Below are 13,756 nucleotides of genomic sequence, written 5' to 3'. Positions count from 1 at the left end.
ATGTGGCCTCCGAATTGCCTTCGAATAGTGGCATGTGGCCTCCGAATTGCCTTCAAATTATGGCATGTGGCCTCCGAATTGCTTTTGAATAGTGGCATGTGGGCTCCGAATTGCTTTTGAATAGTGGCATGTGGCCTCCGAATTGCCTTCGAATAGTGGCATGTGGCCTCCGAATTGTCTTCAAATTATGGCATGTGGCCTCCGAATTGCTTTTGAATAGTGGCATGTGGGCTCCGAATTGCTTTTGAATAGTGGCATGTGGCCTCCGAATTGCCTTCGAATAGTGGCATGTGGCCTCCGAATTGCCTTCAAATTATGGCATGTGGCCTCCGAATTGCCTTTGAATAGTGGCATGTGGCTTCTGAATTGCCTTCCAATAATGGCATGTGGGTTCCGAATTGCCTTTGAATAGTGGCATGTGGCCTCCGAATTGCCTTTGAATAGTGGCATGTAGCCTCCAAATTGCCTTCGAATCGTTGCATGTAGCCTTCGAATTGCCTTCAAATCGTGGCATGTAGCCTTTAAATTGCCTTCGAACCATGGCAAAAAATTAAAAATAGAAAAGTTAAATCTCCGCATTCATTCTAACATCAATATATGTATTCACATTAATGTGCACCGGCATGCTGGCCGCCGCTTCATAAAAACGAGCCGCGAGGCTCGAAGAATCGTGTCTAACTCTCTGGCGATTACTGTTTTCAAATCCGAGCTGCGGGCCTTCTAGGAAGATTTCACTGTGGAGCTATTATTACGAAAAGGATTGAAATTGTTGGGCCGATCGATCGATGAAAGAATGGTCGTTGCAAAGCGATAGCGATCATTCGAGCAACAAGAAAATTCCAACGATATTTCTCGAAACAAAAGTACATCATCGGTATCCCACGTAATTCTTGCTGTGATATTTAAATCCGCGTTATCACGCTTTCGAGAATTCTCGGACAGAAGAAGGGAGAAAAGATTAAGCTCTCGAGGGACGGCGATGCCATTATCTCCAGCCCGGAGGAAGTTTCGAGTGGGGCCAGCAGCGTTTGTAGGTCGCCGCGAAACACACTTTCGACGAGTTAATTTTTCTCCTTATCGGAACGACGAACGGAAAGGAAACATCGACGTGCCGGAGAAAATGGAGGAGGAGGAAGAGGAAGAGGAGGAGGAGGAGGAGGAGGAGGAGGAGGAGGAGGAGGAGGAGGAGGAGGAGAATACGCCGGTGACTTCGAGCGGCGCGTCGACACGGAATAGAAGAATGAAAATCTCTAGTAATCCCCGAGAGGATAATCGACGCCGCGCGCTCCACAATTTTTTCCCCTTAATTAACGACTCATCGCAAACGCGGGGGATTACTTTTAATTAGCTTCTCGGGGAGGACAAGAGAGGTCACCCGGATAGCTGCGCGAAACGCGCATCAACGCGCTTTGATCGGCTATACAATTACCGCGGATGAGGTAATTTCGCGAGCCGGCCTCCGATTTCATAGATAATAAGGCTGTCGTTCCCGTACTACGCTGTTAATGAACTGGAGTTATCAGAATGCCCCTCCTGAACGGTTGCAAATAATTTAAACAATTTGGACGAGCCCGAGTTACCGGGGCATCGATAAATGACAAGCCACCGCGACGATTTTCGTTCGATTGCTCATTTTCATTATTTAGAAAGTTCTTACTTACACAGTCGCGGTCCGATCCGCTAATTGGCACGCTATGACGGGTTGCCGCGCGAATTCGACGAAATTCGGAATCAACGATTTTACTACGGTTGTCAATAATATATGGCTACATTTTGTGCAATTTAATTTCCTTCTCTTCGAGGAATTCCCGGTATTTCGTGCGAATTTCTAAAAGGTCTATCAATCGAATAATCTTCATTTTTTTAACGCGTTCGTATACGTTTGAACGAAATGTTCAAAAATGTTGCGAAGACTTTATTGGATACAGACCGAGAATTATTTGACATCTCCACATTCTGTACCAACAAGAAAAATCGACTTGTTCGTTGTTATTGCGTGGATGCAAATGGTTCCTATTTAAACACGTAGAATGTATATCAAGCTGAAACATCAGTATTATTTTTAAATTAATTGATTATCAGGATTATTAATTATAAATTATATTATATAATTATATTATAATTATACATATAATATTATATTTTATAATATTAATTATATTATAATTATACATATAATATTATATTTTATAATATTAATTATATTATAATTATACATATAATATTATATTTTATATAATATTAATTATATTATAATTATACATATAATATTATATTTTATATAATATTAATTATATTATGATTATACATATAATATTATATTTTATATAATATTAATTATATTATAATTATACATATAATATTATATTTTATATAATATTAATTATATTATAATTATACATATGATATTATATTTCATATAATATTAATTATATTATAATTATACATATAATATTATATTTTATAATATTAATTATATTATAATTATACATATAATATTATATTTTATAATACTAATTATAATCATATTATCAATGTAAACGCTTCGCATTTTATACCGAACGATACGAATATCCGTCAGTTAAATAACAACTGATCAATGCGAATGCAAACATGCACCGTTCCGAGGCTCGCAATACCCGCGAGAGAAAGAACACAACGTTGCTGAATAGAGAATTGAGAAATTCAACGGGAGTAAAAAAAGTTCCGCAGCGTGTCTTAACGCATCGTCGATTTCGAAGAATCATAGACGACATCAAAGAGAAATCTCCAATGTTGGAAGGACTAAGGCACGGAGGAAAAACCCGAACCTAGAGGATATGCTTCGTTGCAGTCCGCTCCAAGAAGTTTACGTTGTCGCGACGCTTCAACGGATTTCGTGTGATCGTTCCGCCACTGACATTTTCGCAGTCGTCTAACAGCATCTAGTCCAGCTGATAATGAACGTCATGCAACTGTTGGGCGCAGTCTCAATGTTCTGCGCATTCGTGTCGTTCCGTAAACGACAGCAACGCGTGCATTCGACATGTTCGCTCGCGGCTATACGCTGCGTTCGTGTTCGAAACTTCGTGATCAAAAATAGCTCGAACGCGTGTATTCTATTCGAACGGAAATTTTCAGGGAGAGCCAAAGATTATTTATACAGTGAAAATTTATTTATCATTTATTAAATGATATTTACGTATCGCTGTTCATGATTTCACGGACGAACTAGTCCAATATTGTCATACGTTGGTTCTACTGTTTCTGACAGATACTATTATAATTAGAAATTTTTTCTATTCCGAAATTTATTGGGTTGGCAACTAAGTAATTGCCGATTTCAGTTATAGATGTCTCTCACTCCCATTTTTATGATATCCGTAAATGTTATATTATAAAATTATTATTATTATTATTATGTTATTTTTTATTATCCGCGAATGTTAGCAACTGGACAAATTGAATGCAGCGGTCAAGGAAAAGCGACCAGAATTGGTCAATCGTAAAGGTGTCATTTTCCAGCAGGACAATGCTAGGCCGCACACGTCTTTGTCCACTCGGCAAAAATTGATGGACATTGGTTGGGAATTGATGTTACACCCACCATATAGCTCTGATCTCGCGCCATCGGATTACCACTTATTTCGATCCCTGGACAACTCCCTTCGTGGTAAAACTTTTAACGATGATGACGCTGTAAAATCTCACTTAACTCAGTTTTCGGCCGAAAAGGATCAGACTTTCTACGAGCGTGGAATTTTCAAGTTGTCAGAGAGATGGCAAAAGGTCATCGAACAAAATGGAAAATACGTTACAGATTAAACTTCGTTCCAAGTAAAAAAAATTTTTTATTTCATTGAACAAATCGGCAATTACTTAGTTGCCAACCCAATATTTGCAAGCTTTATAGAACTAGTTTTAACCGTTTCTCGCATCTTTTCGTATCATTTTCCTACCATTTTCTCATAAGCTGTTTTTTACACGCACGCATCCCAAGTTTTGCAAACGCTCAGAGTATAATGTTTACACAGTACTGCCACATCGTAATCGTAACGACGCCTGTTGAATTAATAATAATCTACGTCATATCTCGAATCAGAATATTTCGACGACATTCATTTATAAGAGCTCTCATTTGTATGAATATACTACCTAAAACACGCGGCTGCAGTTTCTCTTGTCGCAATTTTTATGCACGCCAGTTTAATTTAAATCCACGGCAGTTTTTTATCTGGCACAGGTTTTATTATGAAACAGGTTGCGCTTTATTCTTACGGAACATATAATTGCGTGGTTACCAACACCGTTTAAATTGAATTATGATAATAATCCTAATCAATTATTTGTCAATAAACTCGATGAACAAAAAGGTATCACGCAATTGTTCCGCAGTCTTTTAGAGAATTCTTGATAAATAGAAAAAAATAATGAAACATTCAATGATGCTTGGTAGCCCTTACATTTTCCAGGACACATCCGCAGAACTCTTCGAGCGTATAAAATTCACGGTTCGGTAGCCTTCGCGTGGGCAAAGCACTGATTTTGTCGAGAGTGGTCGCAATGCTTTCAGAAAAATATTTGCCCTTCAGAAAATGGTAGCCGTGTTAGAAGCAGTGTGAAATCGTAATGATCCCTTCCGTAAATATGGTCCTCATCTTGAAAGCTCTTGAAAGATCACGGCTTACACCTGGAAGCCCTGTCAGAGGAATTTCTACGATGCTGAACCGTGAGAGTCCCGAATCTCTGATTAGGTAGATCCACCCTTTCTTCAATATTTAAGGAAGATTCCCGTGTAGTTGGTTCGCCCGTCGAATTAAGTGGAAATATTTGTTCTAAGCAAGGATCGTTGCACTTCGGCGTATTGACTCAGCCGGATCCCTCGGCTCTTCTGATTTTGCTTTGCTAACGCCAGCGACTCGTCCTTGTCTATCCGACGATGCGTCGGGCCGAAAGCGTCTGGGATGATTATTTATTGGCCGACATACCGGCAGCTTTTCCGCCGTTACAACGTGATACGTCTACGCTCGCTATGATATTGCTGGCCATGGGTCTCCTGCTCGCTATAGCGTTATCTGACGGCAATACCAGGGCGATCGTAAACAGCAGTAAAGAAAGGAATATACAGGCTGTCTCAAAATTATATTACTTTTCTGTTTCTACTGGGAATAATTGAGCCGTTTATTTTGAAAGTGGCATAAGTCACTTTTTCAAAAAAATCGAGTTAATGGTAACACTAATTACGATTGAACGGCTCAATTTACTAAGATGAAAATTTAAATACCTTCTTTACTCGTTGCTCAAGCTTGTTGAAATTTGGTATAAGTAGACATTACGCAGAGTGATTGCTGAGGTCATTTGCAGTAACTTTCTCCTTAGCGAAAATGCAATCCGCGGCTTCGTTTGCGAGTTATTAACGAAAAACAGCGGCCAATGAGAGGCGAGCTCGCCAGTGAGAGCCGCCTAGCGCTAGGCGGCCGAGCCAATCAGCGGAACCGGGCTTCGCCCGCTCGTTGGCTGCGCCGCCGCGCGCCAACCGAGCTCGCCTCTCATTGGTCAACGTTTTTCGTTAATAACTCTTAAACGAAGCCGCGGATTGCATTTTCGCGAAGGAAAAAGTGACTGCAAATGACCTCAGGAATCTGATTTCCCTGATTTCCCGGAAATACTATAATTTTGGGACACCCTGTATTTTGCAAAGCCGCGGTCCGCGAGCTGATCCATGAAATCGGCACCTCGGCGACGATTAATCGGAAGAGAACCTTTTTACGAGAATTCTTCGTTATACAAGGAACGCGCGAGCCTCCGCATTTATAGCCTCGTAAATTCTTTTCGGTTATCTTTCCGTCACTTTCATTTTACTCGGCTAGAGTTTCTGTCACGGTGCATCCGACCCGCGCGAACGGACTCGACCGTTTGCAAGAATTATGCATTCATGGCATTTTTAATATGCTGCCACACTCGGTATAATAAACATCCGAAAAAAAATTCAGCGGAAGTATTATTATTCTCCGGATAGAATGAAACCCGTTCATTCTCGATTCCAATTTCTGTGAATTCATCCGTGAGGACGTATATCTAAGCAAAGATTCGCAGTCTGGAAATATTATAGTATAATTATACTTATTCGTTATTACCTTATTAGGTATTCCATCGAACGTCACGATTTTATTTGGTACCGAGTTCATTAGCTTTGGACCGCAAACTTCATTTAATAACTGCATAAAAATTGCTAATTCTAGAAGTGCTCATTAATATATTCTGAGCTATCAGTTCCATTAAAAACTGTGACTTTTAAGGATTATATTAGATTGCATATTAAATCGTTCCACAATTTCCGTCGCATTTCTGATTGTTTGTAGAAGAATTTACCGAATTACTCTTTATCGAATTATATTTAGAAGAAGTTAAGTATTAAAAATAACAACAAGTCAATTAGTATCAACTGTTTGAAATAATTCATTTCGAATCGTTATTATCGATATTGTTATTTGAAAATAAAAATAATATATCGATCCATTTGAAATAATAGCAATATTAAATATCGAATTATTATTTCAAATATATATAAATTATTTTTTATTTCAAATATGACAGTAGAAAGTATTGTCCTGAAAATATTACGCATAAAAAATACTTTACATTAAAAAGTCTTTAAACAATTTACTTTGAGTAAAAAATTTTTTTCTTCAAAAAGTTTATCCTCAAGAGAGATGTTTGTTTAGGTTCAGTTAATGTTGTCGCGAATGCAAATGATCGTTCCACTGGTGCAGAAGATGGAACAAGGGCGTCATTCGTCAGAGAAATGTTTCTTATTATCGAAAAATCGTTCGATATAGCCCCTAATTAGATCAGCATATAATTTGCAAGAATAATTTCCCACTTATCGCAAATAATCATTTCAAATGATGTTATTTCAAAAGTAATCACAGAGGGAAAACAAGTAATTACGAAATAAGATAGCATTTAGATAGTACTAATTAGTAATAGTAGTTTTAAGTAGATAGTAATTATGAAATAAGATAGCAGTTACTTGAAATTATATTTCAAGTATTGGCATCTTAAATGTGATCAGAGGCATCGAAATAATTATGAAATAAAACAACATATTATTTGAAATAACATTTCAAACAACGTTCTTCCAAAATAACCCCAGAATGAAAACAATTATAAAAAGATAACACGTTCATAGAAATAACAAATCAAATATTGTTATTCGAAAAATGATCGCAGTCATGGAAACAATTACGAAATAAGATATAACACAAGTTTTAAGTGAAATAATATTTCAAACAATGCCATTTCAAACGCGTCCAGTTCTGCTCGGGCCGAGAGCCGTCGAACAGAAATAGCAATGTTCCCGAGCGCATCGACTAATTAGAAAGAAAATTTTTCAGCCGGTTCTATTCTACCGTGACCATGGAACCGTTTCGGGCGGCCATTAATAGTTTGACAAATCGACTGGTTGCCTCGTGAAACACGTCCGGAACAGCTAAGTGGTCCTCGACCGGGCAGCGGAATTCGATTTCGAACTGCCATCGAGCGACCGCCGAGAATCTTCGAAACAATTAATCTCGACTCGCGTAGGAATCGCTCACCTTCGGGCTGATGGGGCGCGTAGATGTTCAGGTAGAGGCAGTCCTCGCTCTGGTTCTTCAGATAGGGCAACAGCATCTCCAGGTACTCGTACCGGACCGGCTTCACCTCGTCCCGCAGCTTCGGCACCACTTGCGGGCAGACGGGGGCGAATTCCAGGGATTGTCGCACGCCCCTCCAGGGCTCCGGTGATCTCGGTGGTGAGAACCTTAAGGATCCGATCGGCGACTCCGCGTACGGCACTCCTGGAACATCGAGTGACGATCGTGATTGTCAATTGGTAATTGGTTTCGGGCGTAGCGGCACGGGTCAGCCTTCGGCGAGAGTTCGAAAGGCTCCTCGGCTTTGCCGAGAGTTTACGCTGCTTTTAGATCGGATTGTGAACGAGATTCTTTTCGCGCTCGTGCTTTCAGATGTGCCACCGGCTGATTGGTGACGAACGAATTGGATCCGAATGAATTCGGATTTATTATTGAATTATTATTATATTATTATAATAATATGTGTAATATAATTATATGATACAGGCGGGTTCCTCGGATCATTTGAAGCAACTTCTTCCTTTACAAAAATGTTCTCCGAGGCACCGTTAACGAGTTATTAACGAAAGAAGCCCAGCGCAAGAAGCCCAGTTTTGCTCATTGGCTCGGTCGCCTCGCGCCAGCTGAGCTGCGATTCGACCGCTCGACCGCTGGCGCCGTTGGCTCGGCCACCTCGCGGCAGCTGATCTCGCCTCTCATTGGTCACTGTTTTTCGTTAATAACTCGTTAATGGTGCCTCGGAGAACATTTTTGTAAAGGAAAAAGTTGCTTCGAATGACCTGAGGAACCCGCCACTTTCGGATTGCGAGACATTTTTGGGACACCCTGTATATTAGTATACAATTATATAATATATTATTATATAATTATATAATATATCATTATATATTATAATATTATTATTATATAATTATATAATATATCATTATATATTATAATATTATTATTATATAATTATATATATATATTAGTATATGTTGAAAAAAGAACTTTTTAGCCTCGGACAAAAATTAATCTATAGTTTACTTTGGACTGAGATTCGAAAATATCAGATTACGTTTCCGCCGGTTCCGTGAACGCGCAGCGACGGTGATGTAAACTGTATATCTAAGATACCGCGATGTGACAATAGTATATAATTATAACACTTGTAAGACAAGTTTATTTTTCAATTAACTTTTTATTGATTTGTTGTAACTTCTTGGACGGACTATAAAAGTTATAAATCTCGTTTATTACATAGTATATGCTATGATGTGTGTTATAAGAAATTTTTGATACATGAATACATGTATCTAAAATCTGCTTAAAAAAAATACAATTTTATACATCTTGTTAGCGGAACGTGTAATATACCGAAATCAATTTAATCTGCTTACAAATAAATAATTGATAATGCTTTCTTAAGTATGATTGGAAAAGTTATTTAATGCATCTTAATTTTTTACTATATTTGTTATAAGTACGAATAAAAGAATAACAGTAATACAGAAAAGGTTGCAATTCATGATAGTACTGGAGAAAGATTTCGTCATAATGCATAACGAATTGCAAATATCAAGTAAAAATTCATACCATCTCGAAATCACAAGTTTTCTTTTCTTAGATTGTTCTTAAGACGTTTCACGAGAACTTCGAAATCGATTTTCTAGAAATTGCTTATGTGTCTTCCATCCATGAAATGCTTTAATTACAGTTTTCTAAAATATAAATCATATATTATTGCCAAAATTTTACTACGGTAAAATAAGGAAGTCACACATTTTAGTACTCTCTCCACTCGAGCGTGTCCGTTCTCAAAACGAGTCATTGGCGACTCTGGCACAGTACACGGAAGGTTAATTGAGTTACTAGATAGCTGATAAGCGAAATAAAAGATATACGTGGCCACCAGCCATTTTACCGGCTCTTAAAACAGGGAATTACAGTAGTTCGATTAAGCCCGATCCCGAGGAGGGTTCTTAATTATCCCTGCCGAACCAGAAAAACCCGAGACAACAGCTGCGAGGGGGGCGGCCGGAGGGCGTCCCCATTTAACTTCTCCGATGGCCAATCAAAGTTTTTCAAGGTCGTTCCAATTTCCACGCGAGCGATCCATACGTTTTTAATCCGGCCGCGGCGCCGATCCGAATCAAGCCTTTCGATTTGCGCCACCCACTCAGACAAGCCGCGATTTAATATTTTACGTAGGAGCCTGCTCGGCCCCGGGAATCCAATTTACCCCGGAATTGGATAAAATGGATCGGCCGTGATACTTGCCGCCAAGGTGGAGCGTGTTAACACGGATGCCGGACCCAAGCCCGATCAATTTAATCGATCGGTCGGGTCGCGCGCGCGCGCGCGCGTCTCCCGATAGGACTTTACGGTGATTGCCTGCACGATGATTCACGTCGGATCATCTTTCCGGTGACCCTTTTTCAAGAACAAACTCTCAAGAACTCTCTCTCACTCTTTCACTCTCTCTCACTCCCTTTCATTCTCTCTCACCCTCTCTTACTCTCGCATTGTCTCTCACTCTTTCACTCTCTCTCTCTCTCTCTCACTCAATTTCACTCTCTCTCACTCTCTCATTCTCTCTCACTCTTTCACTCTCTCTCACTCTCTCTCGTTCTCTCGCGCTCTCTCCCTCACTCTCTCTCACCCTCTCTGTCGCTCTCTCTCGTTTCTCTCACTCTTTCTCGCCCTCTCTGTCGCTCTCTCTCGTCTCTCCCGCTCTCTCTCACTCCCTCTCGCTCTCTATCGCGCTCTCTCTCGTCTCTTTCACTCTCTCTTTCTCTCTCTCGCTCTCCGTCTCTCTCTCGCACTCTCTCTCGCTTTCTCTCGCGCTCTCTCTCAGTCTCTCGCGCTCTCTCACTTTCTCTCGCGCTCTCTCTCAGTCTCTCGCGCTCTCTCACTTTCTCTCGCCCTCTCTGTCACTCTCTCTCGTCTCTCTCACTCTCTCTCTCGCCCTCTCTGTCGCTCTCTCTCGCCCTCTCCGTCGCTCTCTCTCACTCTCTTTCGCGCGCTCTCTCTCGTCTCTCCCGCTCTCTCTCTCACTCTCACTTTCTCACACTCTCTCACTCTCTTTCACTCTCTCTCGTTCCTTCATTCTCTCTCACTCTTTCTCTCTTTCTCTTTCTCTCTCTCGCCCTCTTTCTCTCTTTCTAGTCCGATCAGAGAATTCCGAGATGACATATTGAATACTGAACACAACGGGTCGCGAATGCGAAGCAGCATATTTTCTTCGATCGCATTCTTTACCAAATATATAGCGACTCGTAAGTGTTGCTATGTCTGCTACATCGGATGAAAATATGATATTTCGCCGAACGTGCTTCTTCTTACGCTCGACTGCTCGGTCTTTGTATGCGTGTCGCTTGATCCGCTTGTACTCATTTTTATTAACACTAGGTTTACGGATCACCGAAGACAACTATTTTATAGTACTTTATATCGCTGATAAGAATGTACAACGACTCGTATTAATGTTCGGACAACTTTCAAAACGGAATAACTTTTTTTAAATCATCCCTTGCATGCTGGAACGATTTCACATATTTCAAAACTCCGCTACAGGTTATCGCTTCTATTAAATTTTGCTGTATCGAATTCGATAATATTTCAAAGAGTACATATATCGTTTCTGCGAAATCAAAATATCAGCGAGACAGATTCGACGAGTACATTATTTGAACAGCGAGATTTAAATAGAAGGTACTAAATTATTTGTCACAGCGTGAACTTGGCGTTTTTTATTTAGAAACTCTGGAATAATCATTTTAAGCGAAGAATGACTTCCGTCAATTATCTTCTCTTATCTCCGTTAATTATCCTATCTTATTTCCATCAATTTATTTTTTCCATCTTGAAGACAGTTCTAAAACCTGCGTCACCCATTTAGATGAAACGCTGTGTTACAACTATTCGTGGACTAATGAATTCATGAATTGTATATTTGAACGTTGACGCCGAGCCAATTAAACCAGTTCGAAAATGAAGAGAGTCAAGGAAGGGAAAACTTGTGTTCAATTATGCACAGCGGCCGCCTATTCAATAATTTAACCCGAGAAAGATAACCTACGTCGCAAAGGCGCCTGCGAAGACTGTTGATTTTTGTTAATTTTTCATAGAGGTCTAGTGATTTAAGTTTAAAATTACTTAAAATATAAAAAAATATAATATAAATGCATTTTATTTTTACAATAATGCCAAACCTTTAAAATGACTAGATTAACTTAAATAAATATCCATTGTTAGTATAAAATTGACGCCTTAGAAAAGCATGCGCCTCTGAAGCGTATGGTTATCTTTTACGTACGTTGTCATATGGTTATCTTTCTAGGGTTAAGGCCGAATGGAATGCTCGCGGAACGCAGCATGTTACTTTTAACCCCTAGACTACGGTGGGCGCCCATAGGCGCCTAGGAATTTTGCGTTTGTGACACTCGGAGCGCCTATAGGCGCTCGATGCAGTTTTGTTTTCTGACACGGAGGGCGCCTATAGACGCCCAGAAAATTTTATCGACATTTATTCCGATAGATCTTATCTCAGTTAGACGAGACAAAGGTTTTACAATAATATTAAATTTGTAACATTTATAATAATTCGATTCAGAGAAATAAATAATATTGTTTCAATGTAGTGAAATTTAGTTTTTTAAATATTGAAATATCTTTTCACAAAAATGCATCCCTATCCAAAAGTTCGCCGTTCTCGACGTACATCGTAACTCAATTTCTGCCGTATGGTACGGCCGACGCGTCTCAAAGTCTGCCGTAGTCAATGGGTTAAATAAGTATCGGTGCAACTGAGCGCTCAGCTGCGCTCTTGCTCCGTATTCCAAGCGTTACTATGGAAAGAACCTGTAGCGTAACTTCATTGCGAATCAATACACGGCTCGTTGTTTCTGTTTTGCCTTTGAACTCACTGTTTACATTAGGGCCCGGCGCTGCCTCCCGCCATGCGGAAGAAATTGATTTAAACTCTGTGCTCGGTAGAACGGGATCTCTGTGATTACCACAGAAAATCCAACAATTCATTGGCGGAATGAACGAAGGGTAGAACGCGCGCGCGGCAGAATTCACGCGATTGTTGGTCCTCCGTTGATTTTCCAAGCACCGATTGCAACAGTGCCGACATTCGTAATTCGCGCGAACGGCTAAGCAAGTTTTTGTGAAAGCAGAATTTTATCGGTCACCGCGTGGAAACTGTTGGGATTATGGAATGAAAATGAATATGATTCTAATTCTTTTCTTAACCCTAGAAAGATAACCATATGACAACGTACGTAAAAGATAACCATACGCTTCAGAGGCGCATGCTTTTCTAAGGCGTCAATTTTATACTAACAATGGATATTTATTTAAGTTAATCTAGTCATTTTATAGGTTTGGCATTATTGTAAAAATAAAATGCATTTATATTATATTTTTTTATATTTTAAGTAATTTTAAACTTAAATCACTAGACCTCTATGAAAAATTAACTAAAATCAACAGTCTTCGCAGGCGCCTCTGCGACGTAGGTTATCTTTCTCGGGTTAAAAAGACTTTATTTTATTCCTTTATTGAGAGAAGGTATATGGGCGAAAACGATCGAGCGACCAAACTCTACTGAGAGTCCGGTAAGAAGAAACGCTTCTTTTATACCCTTCTTGGGTTCGTCTTATCCACCAATCGGAGACGTTTATTTGTCGCGTTTCACATTGTATACGTGACGCTGGGTCCCCAAACAGTCAGGGCACGATGCGTATCTAATGGTACCGGTGATGATGTATCGCGGTATCTATTATATACAGTTTACATCACCGTCGTTGCCCGCTGACGGAACCGACGAAAATGTAAACCGATATCTTAGTATCTTAGTACTAAGTAAACTATAGATTAATTTTTGTTCGAGGCTAAAATTTCAACAGAAACATTTCCCTCGACGTTCGCGATTCCACTAAATTCCCCGACAGTAGAAATCCAGAAATATTTCAAGCAGACTAATAACGTCCAGCGGTTCACTCCGATGTAAATTATTACTGTATTTGTGGATTTTGCGCATCCCAAGCGTCCGCTGCTTTTTAAAATTCGGCTCAGTGAAATATTTAACACCCTAATTGTTGAAACGGCGATCATAAAAAGTTCCAGTTTCGTTCTCCATAGAAATTATTCAG

At 39.7% G+C, this 13,756-nt stretch overlaps 1 protein-coding gene across 2 annotated transcripts in view; it reads right to left on the bottom strand.

The window, feature by feature from the left end:
• LOC117217606 (neuroligin 1) overlaps positions 1 to 13,756 on the bottom strand; it is a 190,802-nt gene that overhangs the window by 165,883 nt on the left and 11,163 nt on the right. For both annotated transcript variants that reach the window (XM_076524056.1, XM_033465326.2), the window contains exon 3: positions 7,578 to 7,820. In XM_076524056.1, coding sequence (XP_076380171.1) covers positions 7,578 to 7,820 — 243 coding nt within the window. The remainder of the gene's footprint in view (positions 1 to 7,577; positions 7,821 to 13,756) is intronic.

The sequence above is a fragment of the Megalopta genalis genome, chromosome 8 (genome assembly GCF_051020955.1).
Source record: "Megalopta genalis isolate 19385.01 chromosome 8, iyMegGena1_principal, whole genome shotgun sequence".
Classification (NCBI taxonomy): Eukaryota; Metazoa; Arthropoda; class Insecta; order Hymenoptera; family Halictidae; genus Megalopta; species Megalopta genalis.
This window is presented reverse-complemented; position numbering and strand designations above follow the sequence as displayed.